A 24,393-nucleotide genomic window follows, 5' to 3' on the forward strand; every position below is an offset into this window, starting at 1 on the left:
AAATGGACAGAGAAAGTGAATAGACATTTTTACAAATACGACATATAGATGGCCAACAGGTATAAGAAAAAGCACATCATAATCGTCAAAAGAAATGCCGATAACAAACCACAATAAGAGATCATGTCACACGAACAGCTATTATCAAAAACAGAAGAAACTAAGTGTTGATGAGGATGCAAAAAAAAGAGAAGGCTTGTGCACTGTTGGTGGGAATGTAAATTGGTGCAGCCGCTATGAAAAACAGGATGGTGGCTGCTCAAAAAAATAAAAATTAAAAATAAGTACAATTATATTACCCTGCAATCTCAATTTGGGATATCTATTTGAAGAAAATAAAATCACTATCTCAGAAAGATATCTGCACCACCATATTCACTGTAGCATTATCTACAATAGCCAAGAAATAAATACAACCTAAGTGTCCTCTGATAGATGAATGGATAAAGAAAATGTGGTACATACATTAGAGTGGGCAGATAGCCAGATATGAGTAGGAAAGGGAGAAACTCACAAGGGCACAATGTGGTTGCCACGAGCCCTGATAGGCCTATAGAGGGGCTCAAAACCCACAAAATCTTGGCCTAGAAAGACAAGCATTCTTCCCTGCAAGAATACACATACAGACCAAGCCCCATTTGTTCTTAACCTAACCCTACCCTGATGATTCAGCTGTTATAACCATAAATTAGCAGTGTAGTTAATGCTGTACACATCATGTACCTAACGCCATGACAATGAGGACCACAAAAGGTAAGAAAAGAGGTGTCTCCCAAGTTCCAAGAAAAGTAACCTCCTTTCTCTGAATAGACAACCCAGAATCATAAATATTCCACACACCCCCACCCCCTTTAAGTCAGCAGATCAAGTCCCCACCCTGCAAGTAAAGCTGGGTAGTTCCCTCTTGAGCTGGCCAGCTCTCCTGTCTTAAGAGTCCACTTTCCCTTTCAATAAACTTGAGCTGTCACTTCATTGCCTTCATTGTCTGTCCATGAATTCTTTCTCACAACATTGACAAGACCCTGGTTAATGGTCCGGTGATAAATACACAATAAAATATTATTCAGCCAAAGGAAATCTTGCCATTGAGACAGCATGGATGGGCCTTGAGGGCATTATGGTAAGCAAAGTCTGTCAAAGACAGCAAAATAGAAATACTGCATGTCACTTACATGTGGAAACAAACGAACAAACAAACTGACACAAACAGAACAGACTGGTGGTCAGAGACAGGGGGTGGAGAGAAGGGCAGAATGGGCAAAATGGGTAGTGGAAAAGTGTTATAGATAAATGAGTCTTGGGGATGTAATGCACAGCATGGTGGCTATTAGTTAATAATACTGTACTGTACATTTGAAAGTTGTCAAGAGTAAATCTTAAAAAGTTCTGGAAAAAAGTTCTAACTATGTGTGGTGATGGATGTAAACTAAACTTTTCCTGGTATTTATATGTAAACATATATCAAATCATGTTACACACCTGAAATTAATACAATGTTATGTATCGGTTACACCTAATTCAGAAAATAGAACTCTAAAAGTTAAAACCTACTTCCAAAGGTATCAACTGATCTTTCTTAATCTCAAATGCATTTTTAACAAAAAATTAAATGAGTCCAGGATCTAATTTTAAATGCCACCCCCCCCCCAAATTAATCTTGTGTGGGCAGAAAAAGAAAGATAAAAACAGAAATTAGTGAATTATGAAACAAAAGATTTCATTTGGTTCTTTAAAAACACCAGTAAAATAAGGTCTCTAAAAAAAGAAAAAGAAAATAGAAATGTTCAATATCAGTAATAAAAAAGGAGAGAATTCAAAGATGCTGTATTCTGAGAAATCTGAAAGTAAAATATCATTTTCTAGAAAAGTACTGAATAACTGAATAAACCAGTAACTCTGGAAGAAATCAAACTCTCTGTCAAAGAAGTATCCCTCTTCCACACCCTACATATATAATAAGGGGAAAAATGATGGGAAGCACACACAATGCTGCTTAGCTTTGGTAAAATTCCTGGTAATTTAATTTGTTTTCCTTTCTGCATAAAGCACTTAATTCTCTGCATTGAGCCTGTCTTTTATAATTAGAGACTATATCAAGGGAAAAAAGGGAAAATTCTTCAAAGAAATATAGTTCTCTGCCTTTGAGCTGAAGCACTGCCATATTATTTTATTGATAAAGCAAATACAATGCTCCCCAATTAACTTAAAAATTTAGTGCAATTATAATCAAAACCCAAAAAATCTTCAAGGAAATTACCCAACTGATCTTAAAAGACATACAGTATGCGGTAAATGCCAAGACAATTCTGAAGAACAAAGTTGTGAAATTCCAAGACTTACTGTGATGCTACACTAAATTAAGACACTGTGGTATTCATACAGAAATAGACTAACAATGAAACAGAACAGATAACCCAGAAACAGTTCCATGCACATATGGAAACCTGACAGCTGACATTGCAGATCAGTAGGAAAAAAAATTAACTATTCAACTAAGTTGCATAAGGGAAAAATTATTAAAACTTTACCATACACTACACAAAAATTAAATTCCAAATAGACTGAGGCTCTAAATGTAAAAATCAAAACTTTTACTTTCAAAATAAAATCTACAATAATATAAACCTTTCAGCTAAATATTTTTTTTAAAACTGAAACATAAATGTGATGTTAAAACGTCCAACTGCTATTCCTCAATGTAAAAAACCCACAGTAAGAAAGGAGTTATCTGTAGCATGTATAACTAACAAATTTTTAATATCCACAATACATAAAAACTCCTAGGAATCAATAAGAAAAAGACAAAAACTACATTTAAAAGAAAAATGGATAGATGATATGAACGGGCATTTAAAAGAAAAGAAACGAAACATGAATAGTCAATTAACTAAGAAAATATAACATTAATACTCAGGGAATTAAAATTAAAACAAGATACCATTCACACATACAACCATTAAAAAGTTTAACAGTGTCATTTATCAGAGAGGATATGGAGAAACAGAAATTCTCATATACTGCTAAAGGAGTATAAATTGGCAAAGCCACTTAGGGAAGCAATGCCAATATCCATTCAACATGAAAACAGACAACCTATAATCAATCCAGCAATTCTACTTCGAGAGAAACTCAAACTTTGACATAACGAAATATGCACAATGCTCATGGCAATTTGTAACAGGAAAAAATGACCTTGTAGTTGTCAACAGGGTAATGGTATATTTATATAATCATATACTATATGGCAATGAAAATGAATGAATCTGAACTATATATAAACATAGGTTAAGAAACAATCATTGAACATAAAAGAGCAAATTATAGAAGATGCACAGCATGACAGCATATATATATATATCTATATATCATTTAAACAAGTAAAACAAAACCACATATGATTAAGATAAAAAATATAAATACATATATCAAAAGTATAGATAATTCCACAGAAGTGGGGGTGAGGTATATGCAGGGTGTTTATGTCCCCCTAAAATTCGTATGCCGAAGCTCTAATCCCCAATGTGATGTTATCTAGACATGGGGCCTCTGGGAGATAATTAGGGTTAGATGAAGTCCAACTTCCTATTACCAAAAATTTTACTTTTAAAGGCTCAAAGGAATCCTCCATAGCTCCTAAAGCCATTAAATTGAACTGACTGTGCCATACTCTAATTTTTTTTTTCCGACTTCTTTTGGATTACACATCTTTAATTTCAATCACTCCATCCCTAATTATTTAAAAAGTTAGACACCCTATCCCTACTTTTACTGTGCTCATTCTTTTATTTTAAAATATAAAAATCTGATTCACTTTAGACTTGAAATTTCTACCCTCCAGAAAGGCAAGGTTCAAAAGAAATGTAACGTGAGCAACACTTGTTTTTCAGTAACCATATTTTAAAAAGTTAAAAAGATACTACAAATATATTTTATTTAACCTGTTATCATCTAAACGTATAAATATAAAAATTACCTTTTTAATACTATGTCTTAAGAATATGCTAGTACTTTACAATTAAGAGCAGACCAATTTAGACTAGCCACATGTGAAGTGTTGAATAACCACATAGACTAATGGCTACCATAATTGACAACACAGCTCAAAACAATACTAGAACTCTAGTTACCTGCCACTCTTACATGTTGCTATAATTTTATTATTTTTAGTTCTATTTTTTAAACTCCCTATCAATCACTGCTTATATTTATTTTCTTATACATTGAGTATTTAAGATCCATCCACAGGCTTACCAATTTCTTGGTTAACCTTACTTCTACCTCAGACATCTCTTCTGGAGGCATTGGCCTTCTTACTAAAGTATAACCTCTAGAAATTCCTATGGTAGGTCTGTTGATAAATTTTTTTAATTGCCTTTTTTTTGGGGGGGGGTGGGAAGGATTATTTCTAAAACAAACAAAAAAAGTCATTATTTTGCTCTTCTTAGGGATAAATTAACCAACTGTGCGATAACAGGTGGACTATTACTTTCATTCAATGCTCTGAAGATACTATTCTACTATCTTTTGAATGCCCATGTTGCTGAAAAAGCATTTTGTCTTTCCAGTTCATACTCCTTAGGGCATCTGATTTTCTCTGGCTGCTTTAAAGATCTTCTCTGTGTTTTTAGTGTTCTGCTCTTTCACTAAGATGTATCTAGGTTTTCTTTTGCCTCTTAAATCTAAGAATTCATGTAGTTCATCCATTTTAGAAAATGTTCAGTCTTTAGCTTTTCAAATTTTGCTTCTCTATAATCTTTAATTTCTCTTTCTGGAACTCTAAGTAGGTATTTGTAGAATTTAATTTCCTTTCCTCCATCTCTTTTAACCTATTTTCATCTCTTTTTTGCTCTGTGTAAATGCTGAATAATTTTTATTTTTTAGTTCACTAATTTTCTCTTTAGTGCCATCTGACCAACTACTTTTAACCTGGCCTCCAGGCTCTCTTAAAAATTTATTTACTGATTTCCATTGAAGTGCTCCAAATCATATTTACAAATGAAAGAACTACAATAACCACCATTATCATCTTTTGAGCACCTATGTGCCATTCTGTGCTATCTTTCATAGGTTATTCTATCTAACCTTCAATAAAACTTCTGAGGTATGTCTTACTAAGCCCATTTTAAAAACTATGAAATTGAAACTCAAAGGTTACCTTATTCGATGTTACAGGGGCCAGACCCTAGTCTGTTAATTCTAAATCACATGCTCTTAAATTGACAAGACCTCCATTGAAAATACATTCTTGTCCACTATCAATAATTCCAATTTATGTTAAATTTTAATATTGTATTTCTATTAGGTGCACTTTAAGAAACACTTCTTTGTAGACATCTTTTAAGAATACTAAGGAACAGGTATTTACTAAGGGACTATGACAAGCACAAACAAGGCAAAGAAAAACTTATTACAGGAAATATTCTTGGGAATAACACCACAGATATGCAAAAAAAAAAAAAAATCAGACATCATATGTCTTCTAATGGAAAAATGTATCATCACTTGTAAAATATTACCAAAACAGACAAAGAGTCTGAAAGACTTCAGGATCCAACTACCAAATGAGTTAGTTACATGAAGAACGTATTAAAATATATCAGAATACGATCAATAGATGCAGACTGTGGGGGCAACTCTATAAAACCAACAGCCAGTTTTCTTCAAAAATAAAATGGAATTAAAAAACCCTGACAGGGATGAAAGAACTTGTATATTACAAGAAAGTAAGAGGCATATCAATCTAGCATGAACATGTTGATCTTTTTCTACCCTGATCCTGCCCACTTAAAAAACAAAAAACAAAAAAAAAAAAAACAAAACAAAAAAACACAAAAAAAAAACCTTGTAAAAATACTATGACTTTTATGATTCAATTAAAAATTTTAACACTGCGCTTGATAACATTCAGTAATTGATGTTGTTTTGGTGTCCTAACAGCACTGTGGTTTTATTTCTTCAGAGACAGATACACAGAGACAGAGACCTTATCTGTTAAAGAGACCCACTGAAACATTTACGGATGAAACAATTTATCTGGGATTTATCTTGAAATACAGGAGAAAATTGGAGTGTGGAGATTATAAGTTTTAGCAATGAGTTACTGGTTAATGACTGTTGAGAATGAGTAACAAATAATGGTTTATGATATTATTGCCTTCTATGTTCAAAATTCACCACAGTAGTTATTTAAAAAAAAAAAAATCACCGCTCAAAAACACATACCTGTCATGACTCTTTGTGATACTTTATTACTTTTGGAGTAAAAATATTACTTCATCACCTTAGCCCCTAGAGCAGTACATCTAAAACTAAATTAAGAAAGCTATTATAGTTTACCAACACATACAAACCATATAAGATATTAAAATAGTTAACAATTATAGAGGCTTATAGTGCTCCACATAATACCAAAGTTCTTCTTTTTCGGAGCTCAGTTTCCACATTCTAAAGATAGCAAGAAAATGAGCTACTTTTATGTATGGAAACGTACAGGAATACAGAATAGTGCCTACCCACATGAAGTACGAATTCCACAACCTGCACTTGGGGGCTTCTACAACACACCTGCCACCCTATCTTTCTTCTCGCACCCATCAACGACAAAATATTCAGCACACTGCTCAACTGCTGTGAATTTGTGCTAGCCAACAGAAACAATTTTGACCACATCATTTTCTCACTGTCTACAGGCAGACCTCAAAGACGTTGCAGGTCGGGTTCTGGACCACCGCAATAGTGAGCTGTAATCTTCATAACATCCACAGGGTGCAATAAAGTGGAGCACAACAAAACAATGTATGCTTGTGCCGCTCACCTCCTCTCCCAACCTATTTACAAGGCACAGATTACAACCAACTACTTTCATGAAACCTATTCTGATCCTACCAACCAAAACTAATCTCTCCTACTGTAGCTATATGGCACTTGTTTGCATGTAATTATCTCTTCAACTAGATGACATTCTAGAAGACATAGCTCTCTTAGATCTCTGGCAAAAAAGTTTTGTAATAAAATAAAAATAAATATAGCACTGTGGTATTTATCTTTTTATTGATAAATAGCTCATGAGATTATAAACACATTGAAGTCAGACCCTTCAAGAGTCACTAAATGTTTACTGAGTATGTACTATTTATCATGTTCTATTGGTATCATAGGAACAATAAAATAAGGGCTGTGTCCTCAAGGAGCATCTATTGTCTCAGTGTTTTGAATCACCAGTTTCTAACAAAGTACTGTCATTTAGGAGACACTAAAAATGTCTATAATCATGCAAATCTTCACTTCTTTAAAATGACTTTTCCCTTCTCTTTCTCCTTGATTCAAACTGGACTTGAATTCACTTGCTTCTTTTCTTTCCTTATCCTGCCACCTTTGCCCATACTGCATGTCCACTCCCTTAATCATTAAGCCCTTAGGACATCAGATTCTGGTCAGCATCAAACTTAGGAACAAAGCCTCAGGTCTGTCGACCACAAAAACAGAGTTTGTGTCAAACTAAAGACAATATCTTGACATCAATTGAGTTTCGTCTTCAGACTCCTGTAGGTGGAATGACCCTACTGGTCACAACCTCTTTAAATTAGATAGAACGACACCATAAACGATGAGGAACTGATGTAATGATCAACTGCCTCTCACCCTAGCACCAATCAATCAGTAGAGCCCAGGATACCAACTCCCTTAGCTACCATGATATCCCCTAGGGGCCATCAAGGAGCTATACCTTTGAGTGTTAGCTCACCTGTGCCTCCAGGCCTGGTACCATTTCGTTAAATAAACCTTTCTTTTCTGCAAACCCCTGTTCATGCCTCATTTGGCTTTGATGTGCACAAATGAATCCCCCTTTAGTTTGGTAACAATCTGAAATCCTAATACAAATACTATAACAAGCATTATGTAGCATTTTAAGAAAAATCTAAATCTAAAAACCCAACAGTTCTTAATAACATACCTATTATAAACAACCAGTTATGGGTCAACTATTACAAAGTTAGGTTTAGTATTATTTCATTGTAATTACATAAAAACGCCAATGGTGGTGACTTCAATATCCATATCACAACTCAAATTATGCATTCAGCAATTTACAACCAGTGCTTTTACAATACTAATGAAATCCAACTTGAAAAAGCTAACAACTTATTTTAACTAATAGGTCCTTTTTTAACTGTCCAGTTAACTTACTTAAAAAAAAAAAAAGAAACTGTACAAACTTCACTATTTTTAAAATTTGCATTCAAGAAGTTAACATTTTACCATATTGAGTACCATCTTGCATTATTCTGCAATCATTTCATGCATTTGTCTTCCCAAACAATAGGTTCATTATTTTGCAAGGATTTCACACTGGCAAAATGATTAAGAGTACAGAAATGAAACCCTGAAGTTAATTATAAATAACAAAGGATGTAAAAAAAAATTTTAAAGAAATCCATCAAATTTCCACTCATTTTATAGTGTCACTGAGATAAACAAAAAGGAGTAAAATCAATGAGATCTGAATAACTACAGCAAATTTTATAAGAGTATTAAAAAATGAGATTTCAACATGTCCTAAAGCTATAAAACTTGGGTATTCTATATGTAGTATAAATTAGTTAACATTAACTGAGGACCTAGTTTGAAGATAACTTTTTATGCATATCACACTTAATTTTCAAGTATCAGACAAAATAAAATTATAGCACTTAATTCAAGTATACCTATACGCCCAAAATTACACACAAAAAAATCAAAAAAATAATAAACTGGAAGAAAAAAGGAACTATGATGCATTTGAATCAATTTTCTTTTTATATAGAGTTGTAACAAATGAGATATAGACGATCATTAAAATAGGTCACATATACAAAGAAACAGTTCAAAGGAAAAGAAACATAGCCAAAATTTTATATCTCACCTGTTTCAAAATACAAATTACAAAACATTTTAAGCCTAAAATTAGCTGATGTTCTAAATTTTTATAAAATCAAGAAGTGGTTAGGGTATGGAGAAACAGACACCCCCATACACAGTTGTGGAAAACAAATTAGTAAAGTATCCATTAGCACTGTTTTTCATAAACTGTAAATTTCATTTAACAAAGCATTTTTACTTCTTTTTATATATTTCCATACTTTTTAAGAGTAATAATCAGACCAAAACGTCCATCAGTGTAGTAACTAAACTGTGGTGTATCCATACAACAAAGAATGAGGTAAATCTATAACCATTTTATGTAATTTTAAAAAAAAAAAAAAACAAAAAAAAAACGCTGACTTCTACTACCAAGCAAGAAGGTGTTACACGGGGCCAGACTGCCCTATTAAAATACGGGGCCAGACTGCCCTATTAAAATAAAAATAATAATAATAGAAATTCATGCAAAATATATAGAATGGTTTTCAAGACTGCTGGGCATTAGACAATGATGGATGGACATGAACCCTAAGCATCAGAAAACAAACAAGGTGAGTCCATGATTGCCCCAGCTGACTCTCTTGAGACAAAGTCCAGGCCATGAAACAGCTCAGATAGGGAAACCAGACCAAACTTCGAAAATTTCTAGTTAAGAAAGATTCAAGAGTCCAAAGCGAACAAAGCAACTAGAGTTTGGATGGCAGAGTACCAGAGAAGAACTGCACAGAGAGAAATGCAGAATCTGCAGAGAATCCTCCGAGTAGTCAATGCACATATGTAACTATGAAACAGGTAATGTAGAAAATATTTTTAAAAGATAACTGGTTGTTTAAACAAACAAAAAATAATGGAGAATTTATAACATATGCAAGAGTAAAATGTATAACAATAGCACAAAGGCCAAGAGGGGAGAAGTATTCTAATATTCACAGAATGCATGTAAAAAGGCATAAATACTCCTCAGAGAAGACTGTGGTAAGTTAGAGATGTATGCCATAAATCCTAAAACGGCCAGTAACATAAGAAAACAAAGGTAAAAGCTAATAAGCTAACAAGATAAAACTGAATAAAAAATATAATTTAAAAAAGCAGAAAACAAAAAAGGGACTAAAAAACAAAAAGCAAAGTGGTAGTTTTAAAGCTAACCACACTGGTAATAACATTAAATGGGTATAGTCTTAATGACCAGAAGAGGATATAAGATTGGATTTAAAATTCAAGACTCGACTTGATGCTATCTACAAGAAACGTACTTTAAGGACACAAAAAGGTTGAAAACAAAAGAATGGAAAAAGATATACCATGCGAACTCTATTCAAAAGAAAGATGAGATGGCTATATTAATATCAGAAAAAGTAGATTTTAAAGCAAGGACTATTACCAAGGGTAAAACTAGTCACAATGATAATAGGGCCAATGTATCAAGAGGACACAGTAATCCTAAATATATATGTACTCATCATAAAACCTGAGGGGAAAAAAGCAAAAACTGGTATAACTCCAAAGAAAAACAGACAAATGTAGAGTATAGGTGGGGATTTCAATATTGTTTTCAATAAATGATAGACAGAAAATCAGAAAGTTTAGATTACTTGAACAGTATCAGTAAACATGACCTAACTGACATTTATAGAATATACCATCCAACGGCAGCAGAATACACATCCCTATCAAGTGCAATTAACACTAACAGAATATCAATCTGGACTATAAAACAAGTCTCAAAATTTACAAAGGTTCAAGTCTTAAAATATGTTCTCTAGTCACAACGGAATTAGAAATAAAAGAAATATATATATGGGAAACTCCAAATATTTGGAAATTAAATAACATACTTCTTAATAACTCATAGGTCAAAGAAATAAAAATAATTAGAATGTATTTTGAACTAAATAAAGTATGTGAAAATCTGAGGGATGCCATAAAAAGAGTACTTAAATGGAAATATAAAGCAATATACTTCTATATTAGAAAAAGTATCAAGTCAATAACATCGGCTTCAATGTTAGATAAACAGAAAAAAAGCAAACTAAATACAAAGCAATAGGGAAAAAAAGAGTGGACATCAATAAAATAGAAAATAAAAAACAAAGAGAAAACTCAAAACCAAATGCTGATTTTTGGATTATTTATATTAAATAAATAATATATATAATAAACCTCTAGCCAATCTGATGAGGGTAAAAAGAAGGAAGACACAAATTACCAGTATGAGGAATGAGAGAGGTGACATCACTATAGATTATATATATCGAAAGTATTAAATGGTAATATTATGAACGCTATACAAATAGGTTCAGCAGGTTTGATAAAACGGACTAATTCTATGGAAAACACAAACTCACTTAAAAAGAAACAGATAACCTGCATAGTCCTATGTCTATTAAATAAATTGAACATGTAGTTTAAAACCTCTTCCCCCCAAAAAAACACCAGGTCCACATAGCTACACAGGTGAATTGTACCAAACATTTAAGAAAGAATTCATATCATTTAGGGTGCTCATCCTAATATCAGAAACAAAGTAAGGATGCTTGTTCTCATCACTTATATTCAATATTGTACTAGATGTCATAGGCAATAAAAATGGCATACAGATACAAAAGGAAAAAGTCTGTGAAGAAAATTTAATGGCATCTACAAAAAAGCTATTAAATCTAATAAGTGAATTTGGCAAACATGCAATACAAGAGCAATATGCAAAAATAATCTATATTCCTATATATCAGTAACAACTGGAAATTGAATTTTTAAAATATCTACAACAGCAACAGGAAACACTAGATAGGGATGAATCTGACAAAATATACAAAATCTGTACACTGAAAACTCAAAACAATGCTGAAAGAAATTAGAGATCTAAGTAAATGTGTTAACGGGTGAGAAACTCAACACTTGTCAATTTTCCCCAAGTTGCTCTATAGAGTCATTAATGCCAACAAAATCCCATCAGGTTTAGTAGAAACTAACTCATATGAAAATGTAAGGGACCCAGAAGAGCCAAAACAACTTTGAAAAAGAACAAAGCTCTACTTGAATTCAAGACTTAACATAAAGCTACAGTAATTAAGACAATACGTTTTTGGCTTCTACGTAGACAAAAAAAGAGTCAGTGGAAAAGAATATAGTACAGAAATAAAATCATACAAACATACATAATTGATTTTTGACAAAAGGTGCTAAGCCAATTCGATGAAGAAAGGATAGTCTTTTCAACATATGGTACTTTTAGAAAAAGTAGATGTCCATACCCAAAACCAATAAATGTTGATTCAGACTTTGTACCATATTTTAAATATTTACTCAAAAAGAGTTAAATGTAATACCAAAAACTAAAAAATTTCTATTGGAAAACAAAGGAGAAAATGAGGTTAGGCAAGGATGGCTTAGCTATGACACCAAAAGGGTGATCCATACAAGAAAATAATCAGTAAACTTAAGTTTATCAGATTTTAAAACTGCTGCTCTTCAATAAACCCTGTTAAGAGAATGAAAACACAAGTGCCAGAAAATATTCTAAGGGCCTGTAACCAGACTAAAGACTTCTCAAAACTCAGAAATAAATAACCCAATTTAAAAACTGGGCAGAGATTTAAAACAGACACTTCACCAAAAATGATGTACAGCTGGCAAGAAGGATATGGAAAGATCACAGACATTGAAGAAACGCAAATTAAAACCACAAAATTACCACTTCACACCCGCTAGAATGTCTGTAATCAAAAAAGACAGTAACAGGCGCTGGAGAGGATGCCTATTTTAAAATCTAATGAACTTCAGCTTACCAATTATTTTCTTGTACGGATCACCCTTTTGGTGTGGAAATCTCATGCTCTGCTGGTGGCTATGTAAAATGGTACAACCACTTTAGAAAACAGTTTGCAGTTTCTTAAAAAGCTAACGATAGATATGCCTACCATATGTTCCAGCCATTCCAATCACAGGTATTTCCCCATGAGAAATGAAAACACTTGTTCAGACAAAGATTTGTACAAGAATGCTCACGGTAGCTTTATTTATAATAACCGCAAACTAGAAACATCCCAAATGTCCACTGAGAGTTGAATGAACAAACTGCATATACCTATACAATATACTAAGCAATAAAAAGGAATGGACTATTGATATACAACATAGATGATTCTCAAAATAATTATGCTGATAGAATAAGCCGGACCAAAAATGGGCATATACTGTAAGATTCTATTTATTTAAAACTCTAAAAAATGCAAACTAATCTACAGTGATAGAAAGCAGATCAGTGGTTGCTTGGGGAAAGGTGGGAGGGATTACATAAGGTCAAAATTATAATTTTGGGGTTGATAGGCATTCATTATCTTGATTGCGGTAATGGTTTCATAGGTGTATACGTATGTCAAAACGGTATACTTTAAGTATGTGTAGTTGATAGCAAATATCTCAAAAAGAAGTGTTTTTTTTTTTAATTTGTTTGCTTTTTAAAGGCAAGGCAAGATGCAGACCAGCACACAAGGCATTAACATTTGCATAAACAAACAAGGATGTTCATATGTATAGTAAACATAAACTAATCATTTCAGAAAACAATACACCAGAAATATTTTAACATAATACCTATACGTAAGAAACAGGACTGGGAATCAGTGGGAAATACTTTGCACTCTGAACTTTTTAAAATCATATGTATTACTTTTATTTTTAAAGAATTATGAAAGCTTAATTATTTGTACACAGGTCTGATGCCAAAGCAAAAATTCTTAACCACTATTCTAGAAAATTATATAAAATGTAACTTTAGTTATTCAAACTTTTATATTACACAATGGGCAAAAACTGGCAAGCAATTATTTTTATATCATTTTTCAATATTTTCTCCTCAAATTACCAATACAGAAAACTGCTATAACCAATAAACCATATCTGGACATCCTATTCCGTGTCTCTTTTCTCTCTGCCTTCTCATTCTGGGTCTTCTCTAGTTGCTTCTACCATCATACACTAGTAATAGACAACTCAGACTTTATCATTTATTCTTTTACAAATGCACTTCCAGAGAATGTGTTTGGATGGTAACTACAATATCTACATCTTGCACTTTTGAGCAATTCCCCATTTCAGATCCTACATCTATCTCACCTTAGAAAATAATACTGCCAAATAAAGCCCCCTCAAAAAAGCTCATCATTTCACCACCGATCTACATGTGAACTTAACAAATATGTCTATTAAAGCACAAAGTATCTGGACCAACATAAGGCAGAAGACAGAAAATAACCAAGGAAACACAAAATAACACCAAAAGCATTCTAAAAACTACCACATTGTTATGAATGAAATTTTAAAGTTCTAAAAAATATCCTGGACAGTCAGCATCGCCTCTTAAGACTCACACTTGGAGGAAGAATGTCATTGCATCCAACAAGTATTTGAGTAGAGGTAAGTCCTCTTAACTTCACTGATATGTTCTGCTACTTTAAGCAAAACATGTATAACACAACCAATTTTGCCACAGACTAATTAAAATTAACATAAACCAGGGTCAAGTTCTTGCCGCATTCAACATTATAACTAAACAAGGTTATTCAAGGAACAGGCTGGGAAGATGTGCCAAACTTGGAAAATATGTAAGACAAGGACTATGCCCTAACAGGGTAGACAGGCTTACAAACACGAAATTGTAATGCATCATGATGTTAAAATATGAATTCAAGGAAACAAAAAGTCCTACTCATTAGAACTAAGTTTTAAAGAATGAATAGTTTTCCTGGCCAAAAAGTGATTGAGGAAAGATTCCAAATGATATCTACCATAAAGCCTATCTTCCTTTAATAAAGACAAACCAGCTCTTAACTTCAGACTCAAATTTGAAGTTAACTGTCTAAACAAGTTTATTTTCAAGGATCAGGGTAACAAATGTGGCTACTGGCAAAACTATCTTAGTCTCCATAAGAAAAGTAAAAAGCCTTAGATTAAGAAAATTATGATTTACATCAAATCACTTATCTGCCCATTAAAAACCATAATATCCCTCAGAAAACTGGGGTATCATTTTATATTCACAAGAACCCATGTTTGAGAGCATTTCTAATTCCTTGAACACCATTCACACCTACTTTTCCATGTTATTCTCTGTCTTTCTAGAAAATCGTGTGGTTGTTGTATATTTAGGTTATAAACTACGTAATGCAACTTTAAAAATGAAATACTTCACACTTGGGTTTTGTTAGCTGTATTAGTTTTCAAACGCTAATTGAAAAGTTTCATTAATGATGCAAATAATAGATTCAGCAATCCATTTTCCATTAATTTCAATCTTCTCCTACCTTCACACCAACTGCAACCTCAGTGACAATCCTGTGAAGAAAAAAAATAGTTTCAAACTCTTGTTATTCTTCTGATGGTCACTGTTTGAAACTTTTTAGGGTAGTTCATCATTCCACTCACAATGCAGATGGAAAACAAATACATAGATAGTTGGTGACAATTCTTTGTACTATTATCAATTCGGTTTTCTAGACTTTCAAAGGGGAAACAAAATTCACTACACTTACAGTATTTTTTATACTCTTTAAAGAAAGAACAAAACCCCAAACAATATAATGTGATTTCTACAAAGCTAGTACACTTAGCTTATTAAAACTTAAATCAACTCTTCAGTAATCTTGAAAGAATCAGGAGACATGAACTGCAAGTTTTGCCATCGACACTTCCATTCTGTTCTGAGGGAATACTGAACTTAACTTTATTTATGTTTAATCGGGAAATAATCTCTAGATAACCTCTGGGATAATTTTTAAAGTTTTTTAAATGTTAACTTTTATATGATCTTCACTTACTCTTTAAAAAACATCAAACCCTAGACGTTTAATCAAAATAAATTCCTACTTTACTTTGACTCTTCAAATACTGTTACTGATTCTAATAAGTACTTTTTAAATGACACAGTTTTCATATTCCCCCACAAATGGGCTGATTACAGCCAGATTCTGTCCCTAAACGGTGCCTCCGTTCTGACAGAGTTCAATTAGATTAAGAGTCTTCAGATGTGGTGCGTTAAGCACCCGGGAGAGCCTGGTCCACATCACTGCCTCACCTCACTCAGCATCACTCTATCTCCACTCGGCCGCCCAAAGATGCAGCACGGCCCTGGCTTTTCGTAGCTGGTTTTTATCTTTCCAAAAACTGGTTAAAGTAGCTAAAAAAGACGGCCCTGTGTTGTCTATCTGCTCGTTTCTACCATGGCTGTTGGCCTTTGCCCATGTGACTTATGCCGACCACAAACACTTGGTGTTTTAGATGATTTAATTTCTGGGCCCTTGTGCCAAGCCTTGAATGTTCCCAGGCCCCACAAAAAGACATTTTCCCGGCCTCCCGCCCCCACTACCAGACTCCAGTGAAAACAAAGGAGTGTGACATCCGCCCTCCCCCTCCCTCCGCCGCACGGCTCCCCGCCCCCTCCCCAGCGGCTCCCACTTGGCTTCGGCGGAGGCTCCCGCCACCCGCATCTCCCCCGCCGCGGAGGGCCGGGCGGCCAGGGACGGCTGGGAGGCACGGGGCGCCTCTCCCCTCGCCCCCAGGATCCCGCAGGCCTCTCTCTGTGGCCACCACACTCGCTTGTCCAGGCGCCGCTCCCGCGGGTCCGGGTCCCAGGTTACGGATCGAAATGGCTCCTGGAGGGGGCAGGGCCGGCGAGAAGCTCCGGGTGCCCGCCCCATCCCCCGCCGCTGCCCGCTGCCCTCCGGGGCCGCCGCCCGCCGTCCCCCAGTGCCTCCCCAGCCCCCGGGCCCCCTTCTCCGGGGTTTCGCCGCCAGAGCCGCCAGGGAAGCGGCGGGAGGGGTGTGTGCGATGGGGCGGGGGTGGGTAACGGCAGCCCGGCCCTGGGAGGGGCCGCCGAGGCGGGGGTCGCCGCCCGACCCCGGGCCGGGCTTCAGGGGGCCCGACTCGCCTCTCACACACCTCCTCGCCGTCCCTGTTACCTACCCGTCCATTGCCGAACCGGACAAAGCTTCGCTCACAGGAACCGAGCCACGCAGCCAGCCAGACACACAAGCGGCGAGAAAATGGCGGCCAGGGCCCGACGGAAATTACCGAAGGTGCCGGAGCGCACGGGGCAGCGCGCGGCGGAAAGAGCCGAGCGCGCCGGCGCCCGACTGCGGGAGGCGCGCGGCGGGCGCGAGGACGAGGGGGAGTGGGCGCCTCCCCCACCGCCGCCGCCTCCGCGCCGCCGCGCGCCCGGGGCCCTGCGACTCCCGGGTCAGCCCTGCACCCGCGGGGCACGGCGACCGGGTTCCTTTCGTGGGGTCCCCTGAGAAGCTCCTGCGGTCTTCTTGGGGCAGAGTGTGTGAGACACCTCGACACCTCCTGCCCTGCACCTCGGGAGGGTGGCCCCTGGAGTGCAGGACTGCCCCCCAACTCTTCGCTACAAACTGAGTCCCAACTTAGCTGTCCTCGACCTACGCGGACCAAGGGAAAATGATTTTATAACTTTTTTCTTATGCCATCTTGTATTTTCAGACCCTCTCCATCCTCTAAAACATACAAAACAAACCACTTTGCACCATGAGACCACTGCCTAGTGAAAGCAATCCTTTCCAAAGCAGGTAGATCCTATCAGATTGAAACCCAGGCTTTTGCTTCCAGACACCTGTAGCCCCACAACAAGTGGAGGAAAAGGTGGTTCTCTCGCTACACACTTAAAGATTAGTGGGCAACTGAAGAAAAAGTCACAATACCCTGGTTGGAAAAGAGCACAAGTAACCGCTGTTTTAAAAAGTCGGTAAGGAAAATGCTCCCAGTGGTTAGTAGGATCTACCACTTGGGATCTTGAAAGGGAAAGTGGGATGAGGAGTGGTCACTGAGTGTGCACTATTGGCCGGAGAGGGAAGAACCATTAAAATAGACTACACAAATTGACTCCCTTTTCTCTATGTCTGACAGTCTCAATTTAATTTTAACAGCATATTGGACGTTATCCTTCAATGTGTTTTTATCAGAGGCTCAACAAAGTTTGAAAAGGCAGCTATAGCCACTTTGGAAAATATGCTCAGTGGTTGACTGCTTTGCTAACACCTTTTCCTCTTATCCACCCTTCACCCCCAACCTCGACACACACACACACAAATGCACTTCTAATCCTGAGAAATGAAAAATATTCCCTGTGTCCCTCCAGTTACTTTCTATGCCCACTCTGGGTTTTCCTATACCTCCTTCTGACAAACCTCTTAACTCTTTATTAATTAGAATCTGTATAATTAATTTAATTATATTATTTTCAAGTTGGACAGACCTTTAAAAAGCATCTTGTCCAAATATTTTGTTATAGAACTCTTCAAAGTACTCAAATATTAAAAAATCTTGATTTGCCTCAGGGATTGACAGTCCTTGAAAAAAAAAATCCATTTCCTACAATGCTTTCCTTTCACTTTAACCGTTGACTTATGACACATATAGGACCCGTTATCCATGCCATTAATAATCACTTTTCACATATTTGTGGTTTTGTACATGTATTTTCACTCAACAATTAAATATGTAAGCTCCCAAAGGTCAGGAACTCTAGCATAATTCTCTATATTCCCCACATCGACTCAATCGATATTGATTGATTGCTCTTGCTTTATCTTCGCAAAAACAAACTATTCAAAGAAGGGAAACCTGTCCTTAGGTAGCAAAGGAAATTATAGTATTCACAAAAACACATTTTTCTTTGTTTTTTTTTTCTCCTAATAAAGTACAGCACAACAAACTATAGTCAATATGCTTGCTTATTTAAACCCATCACTTACTAGAGAAGATTGAAAGTTGTTTACAAGTCAAGACACATAAAATACTAGATAAAGTAAAATATGAAGAAATAAAACAAAGGACAAAAGGTAACATGGAGTCATGAATGAGACTAATGCAACAATGTATGTTGAATAAAGACTGGGTTCAAATTTAACTGTTTAATAGCTGTGTGACATTAGGCATGTTCATTACCGCTTTAGGAAAAAGTTTCCTTTACTGATAATAACGAGGTTTCCCATACCGCCAATGAAAATGGGATCAAAAATAGGGTCTTCATCATAGATGTTAGTTTGTATGGGCTAAATGCCTTAATGTATGTAAAGCACTTCCCTAACTCAGTGACAGGCTATAGTTAATACTAACATTCCTATTATTCTTATCAACATTCTTATTATTGTTATTATTTATTATTCACTTGAAAAGCAAGTGGTCACAAATTTGGCTCTTAGATTTTTAGCAAACAACAATATTCACATAAATCTATATAGAGATTTTCACAAAGGTTAAACATGTCAGTAAAGTAATTAGAGTGGCTGATATCTAATGGAATAAATCTGGAGAAATGTCATAGATAAATTTCTAAATCCCTATCCAAATCTTAATTTGTATGATTTTATGAGTTAACCATGGGGCTAGATTATTAATCTCGACATTAGCAGATTGCGAAACTTTGTAATATATGACAAGATTATATTAATGTTTATGGATTTCTAACAAAATAAGGCAATAAAAGGTGAAGTGCCCATACAGTATTATTTTCATACGCCTATCTTTTATCAGCATAATGATTTGTTCTTTCCTTTCTGCATGGTAAATGTTTTGACCTTTTACAGAGATTTACACTTATGTGAACAATGATTAAATCTAAATTCCAGTGTATGCAAAGCCAAAATGAGATCTAATATTGATGCAATAAATATAGGAAATGGGATCTTGTTCATAATGCTCCAACTTTATTTCTAGCCCTTCCTCTCTTCTGCTTATAGTACTAAAGACTAACTTTTTCATGCTTCAGTTTCTTCGTTTGAGAAGAGAGAATAATAATAGGATCAACTAGATCATTTTTGGTATGTAATTTTGAATAGACAATTTAAATTAAAAATAGAGAAAACAAATTCAAAAAGTATATACAAAATGTCTGGAAGGGCAAATATAGAGACAAAAGTAGATTAGTGTTGCCTAGGGCTGGGAGTGGGAATGGAGAATAACTGTAAATGAATAGTTTCTTCTTAGGATGATGAAAATGTTGTAAAACTAGATTGTGGTGGTAGTTGTACTATATACTAAATATACTAAAATTGAATTATATACTTAATATTGATAAAATTCATAGTATGTAATTTATATTAGCAATAAAGCTGTTACAGAAAGAAAAAGCATATACCTTCTACTCCTGCTTCCCAGCTACTGAGTCCTGTGTTCCAGAGGCAACCCATCCTACTGGAGATGTTCTAACACATAAACTAATTACATACATAATTTTTCCTTTTATTCCAAATTTGTAATTACAATATACACTGTTCCGAAACTTATTTCTTAACCTAAAGATATATATCTTAGAAATATTTCCTTATCGGTACATTTAGTACTGCTTCATTCTTTATATATGGCTAGATAATAGTCTGTCAAATAAGTAAATCATGATTTAACTAGATCTCATCAATGGACATTTTAGTAGCCTCCAATCTAACTATTTACAAACAATTCTGCAATGAATATCCTTGCTTCTAAGTCATTTTTCACATGTGTAAATATAGCTGCTGGACAAATACTATAAATTAAATTTGTGGATAAAAATTTTTCATCTTAAAAAATGCTATCAATTTGCCCTCTAGGTCCTTCGATCCTGTCGGAATATATTAGCAATTCCTATCATTATAAAGGGGCTGATTTCTTTAACATAAAAAGAGTTCCAAGAAATAGAAAAGTCAAAGGCCAAAAACCAAATAGAAAAATAGGTAAAGCATGAATAGAATATGAACATACATTACAGAAAAGTAAAACTGAAAATGCTCAGCCTTGCTCATAAGAGAAATTCAAGGTAACAGTTTGAAGACACTCTTTCACTTGTCAGTGCCCACACCACACCCCCATCCCAACTCTCCCCAGGCAGACAAACTTCCTGAGGACTGAGAAAAAGAATTCTTTTCTGACCTATCAATAAGGTATGAAAACAATAAAAATACTTCTAGATACACTAAATGTAACAAAATTTGTTTCCTGTACATTTTTTCTTTGAAATCTTCTAGAAGATGTATTTCCCAATGAAGATATACATTAGTAAAGAAGAAGATATAGGATCCAGGAGATCTGAGATCCAACATGGAAGAGAGAAGTGAATTAGATGTCGATAAAAGAAGGCCTAGGGCAACGGTTATGCAGCCATGCAGCGGTCCTTCAGGTCTGATGCAAGGTGAGAACAGAGTGCCCTAGGAAAGCCGTCTCCCACAGAAAAGATGAACCTTAAAGATCAAAAATGTCTAAATGTACTGAGCAGAGTTTTATAGTGCTGTTGGAATGCTTAGGGGAAAAATTTAAAGATATATGGAAAAAAAATTTACATTAACTCCAAGATAAATAAAAAGTTGTAAAGAAATATCATAGTACACTGTGTGGCTCAGTTGTAAAGATAGTTACTTCATAATAATGTGAGCACTGAATATTAATAAAATTGTGAAACAATTTTGTGGGAGGATAGAAGAATGGGTGTGTGTGTGTGTGTGTTGTGGTAATACACTGTCTCACCTTCCAAAGTAGGAAGTCAAAAGATAATGTCTAGAATTGGTAGATGAGAAAAATCACAGATAAGCATATTATTCAGAAGCATAGGGGTAAATACTGGGAGAATTGTCTAAAGTGGTTATTACCGGGCATGGTACTTGGGGATAAGAAAAGAGTAAGACAGAAAAGTATGGTTTTGGCTTTTGTTTATTTCACGATAAATCTTCTAGAGCTATTTACTTTTAAAGCTATGTGCATGTGTTAGTTTGATAAAAAATAAATTTTACATTTAGAAAAGAAAGGCTTAGATGGTAGTGAGCAAAGGACTGTCTTAGCAAAAATACTGCCTCTTTTGTATTCAGCAGAAGTGACTGCTTATCTGTGTGTTCACTGAAAAAAGCTCAGCATAGCCGGCTGTCCTTCCTATAGTGTGCATATAATAAGGATTATTCTTGGAAGAGAACACAATAGTTTGAGTGGATCAGCAGTTTTTAAAATGATCATGCATAAAGAACTAAACTAGGAAAGAGAATGGGAAAAGTAAAGAAAAATACACAGACAAGTAAAAGGTGAAAAAAAAATGGAAAAAAGAAAACATTTTGCTTTATGTATTATAAGCTATGAACTATTATAAACATGTTATAAATCCATATTATAACTTCTGTGGCTTTCTGAAAATAGCTACCTAAATGACAACTGAAGACAAATAATTTGCAAATAAAAATACAGGCATTAAAATTAAATACTCATTCCCGGAAAGAATAATTTCCATCCTAAATTCTTCTTTGGTAACTTGACAAAGAAAGGAACCAAGTAACAAATGGAAACCATCACTCTTTTCAAAATCCTTTAATATTTCTAAAGTTTTCAGAGTATTTTGAGTACTTTTGTACCTTAACACCACCAATGAAAAACTGAGAAATGAGAGCTGAAAATAGTTCAGATTTGATTAAGTCACTTAATTATTTTTGCAATAGATGTCTCTGTTGTAGCATTGTCACCTCAGTCTAAGATCCCCTCACCCCGTACATCCATTTTCTATTATAGAAATATAGTATCCTTTTACGAAAGAGGAAGGGAATATAATTTTGTCCTTATTTAATATTTATAATAAGGTATGTGCACTGAATTTGCAAATGACTGATATATTAGGAAGATAGAATCAACATTCAAAATGATATTAGAAAGAATACAACAGGAATACAAATGTGAACTGTGTTATTTAGGTTAAAAATATCAGTCTCACAAATATTATACATCTAAAGGTTTGATGATAGACCTTATAAAGAAATCACAAAGCATTGGCCCAAAACAATTACAATCTCAGGATTGTTAATGAAGATACTCAACAATAGACGTAATAGTCCGATTGTGTTCTATTCAAATTTTGTCCATAGATTACGTTGAGTTACAATAAATGTTAAGAAAACAACAATAATTATACCAGGGTAATTGTGGGACAGGGACAGTATTATGGTGGGCAGCTGAACATCATTCTATTCTCTCCTTTTTAAGTGTCCAAGTAACTTGGGTGAATTTGATCTTCATGCCCAGCTTCAGGGGTAGGTCAATCAAAGTAATGGCTCCTTTTCCATAGTGATACCTTCAGAGAATCCAGACCTAAGGCATTCCCCTGAACCCAGGGATCGGTTCAGAGGTAGATCAGTCAACATGAAATTTACCATCATTTGATGATAGTAGTAATCACCCTCTCCTTCTTGATGGACACAAATGTGGAAGCATGGAGCTCCAATCAATGCCAGCGACCCCACTAAAATCATAAAAGGAGCCTACCTAAACCTAAAGCTTATGGAAAAACAGAAAGAATCTCTTGCCTCCCAACCATCTATTTTTCATAGGAGCCAGAGAGAGTCTTTTAAAATGTAAGTAAGGTCATGTCACTCCTCTGCTAGGAATCCTGAAATTGAGCCTGATTTCATTGTCAGTAAAAAGCCAAGGTCTTTACAAAGGCTTGTTAAGTCCTGCACAATCTGGTCCCCTGTCCTCTCTCTGTCCTTATCCCTGGTGACTCTCCCTTTCACTTATTTTTTCCCAATATACCGGATTTCTTTGCTGCTTCCAGAACATGTCAGATACTGTCTGATCTTAGGGCCTTCGCTTAAGAACTTTTTTAAGTAATTAAAAGCAAGCTAACCATTAAAATAGTTAAGAATGAGGGATTCATATCAGGGAAGAAATATTTCAAGGACCCGCAGATGTTTACCTTGTGGAAAACCAGTAAAGATGATATTTGTCTTCAAATAAAGAAAGGACTGTCATATAAAAAGAGGAATTAAGCATATTATTTATTGTTCTACAAGTAGAGTAGATTAAAGTTATAGAGAGGCAAATTTCAGCTCAGCCTAAGAACGAACCTTCTAACAATAAAACTGCCTCATGATGGAATGAGCTGCCTCATGCTTTAGTCAGCTCTCTATTGTGAGTGTTCAAGCAGAGGCTGAATGCATGCATTAGAAAGAGGATATAAGAGATCACCGCACTGGACGGTAGATTGAACTCAGTGATTTTTTGAGTCCTTTTCTACTCTAAAATCTAGGTTGAAGTATTTTGATATTTGCTTAGCCTACAAACAAATCCTCTTTCTCTGTGAACTACCTTTTCTCTCATTCCTTGTCTCTCTTCACAAGGGTGGCCTTCTGTAGCCATATTTGCTCTGTGAGAGCCCAGTCCCTTTGGTTATGACTGATTTGACCAAGAATGGGCTGCTTAGCAAAGTGTGGCAGTTAGATTCTCCCTCCTAGAAGTTTAGAGATAGCCAGTCCTCTATATGATTAGAAAGGCAACATCTTGACTCAGAAGTGATGGACAACCGTATTCTACCATGTGAGCTAAAAAGCAAAGATAACCCCTTTGCATAAGGGATAAAAGAATAAAGATGACACAAAGAGAGAGCAAAACTAAGTGACAGGGATTGTACTGCTTGGCTACCTACTGGTTCCTAGGTCCAGTCCTTCCTAAGACTCTGGAGTCTATTGCTCTCTCTCA

At 35.4% G+C, this 24,393-nt stretch overlaps 1 protein-coding gene across 5 annotated transcripts in view; it reads right to left on the minus strand.

Annotated features, from left to right (window-relative positions):
• PTBP2 (polypyrimidine tract binding protein 2) overlaps positions 1-16,986 on the minus strand; it is a 73,123-nt gene extending 56,137 nt beyond the window's left edge. For 4 of the 5 annotated variants that reach the window (XM_036235159.1, XM_036235158.1, XM_036235157.1 and 1 more), the window contains exons 1-2: positions 16,861-16,985; positions 15,204-15,234 (exon numbers count right to left, since the gene is read on the minus strand). In XM_036235159.1, the coding sequence (XP_036091052.1) occupies positions 15,204-15,234; positions 16,861-16,868 (39 nt within the window). In that variant the 5' untranslated portion in view covers positions 16,869-16,985. Of the gene's footprint in view, positions 1-15,203; positions 15,235-16,860 lie in introns of all 5 variants that reach the window. The other variant, XM_036235161.1, reaches the window with a different exon arrangement.
• Between the last annotated feature and the right edge of the window lie 7,407 nt (positions 16,987-24,393).

The sequence above is a fragment of the Rousettus aegyptiacus genome, unplaced genomic scaffold (genome assembly GCF_014176215.1).
Source record: "Rousettus aegyptiacus isolate mRouAeg1 unplaced genomic scaffold, mRouAeg1.p scaffold_m13_p_17, whole genome shotgun sequence".
Lineage (NCBI taxonomy): Eukaryota > Metazoa > Chordata > Mammalia > Chiroptera > Pteropodidae > Rousettus > Rousettus aegyptiacus.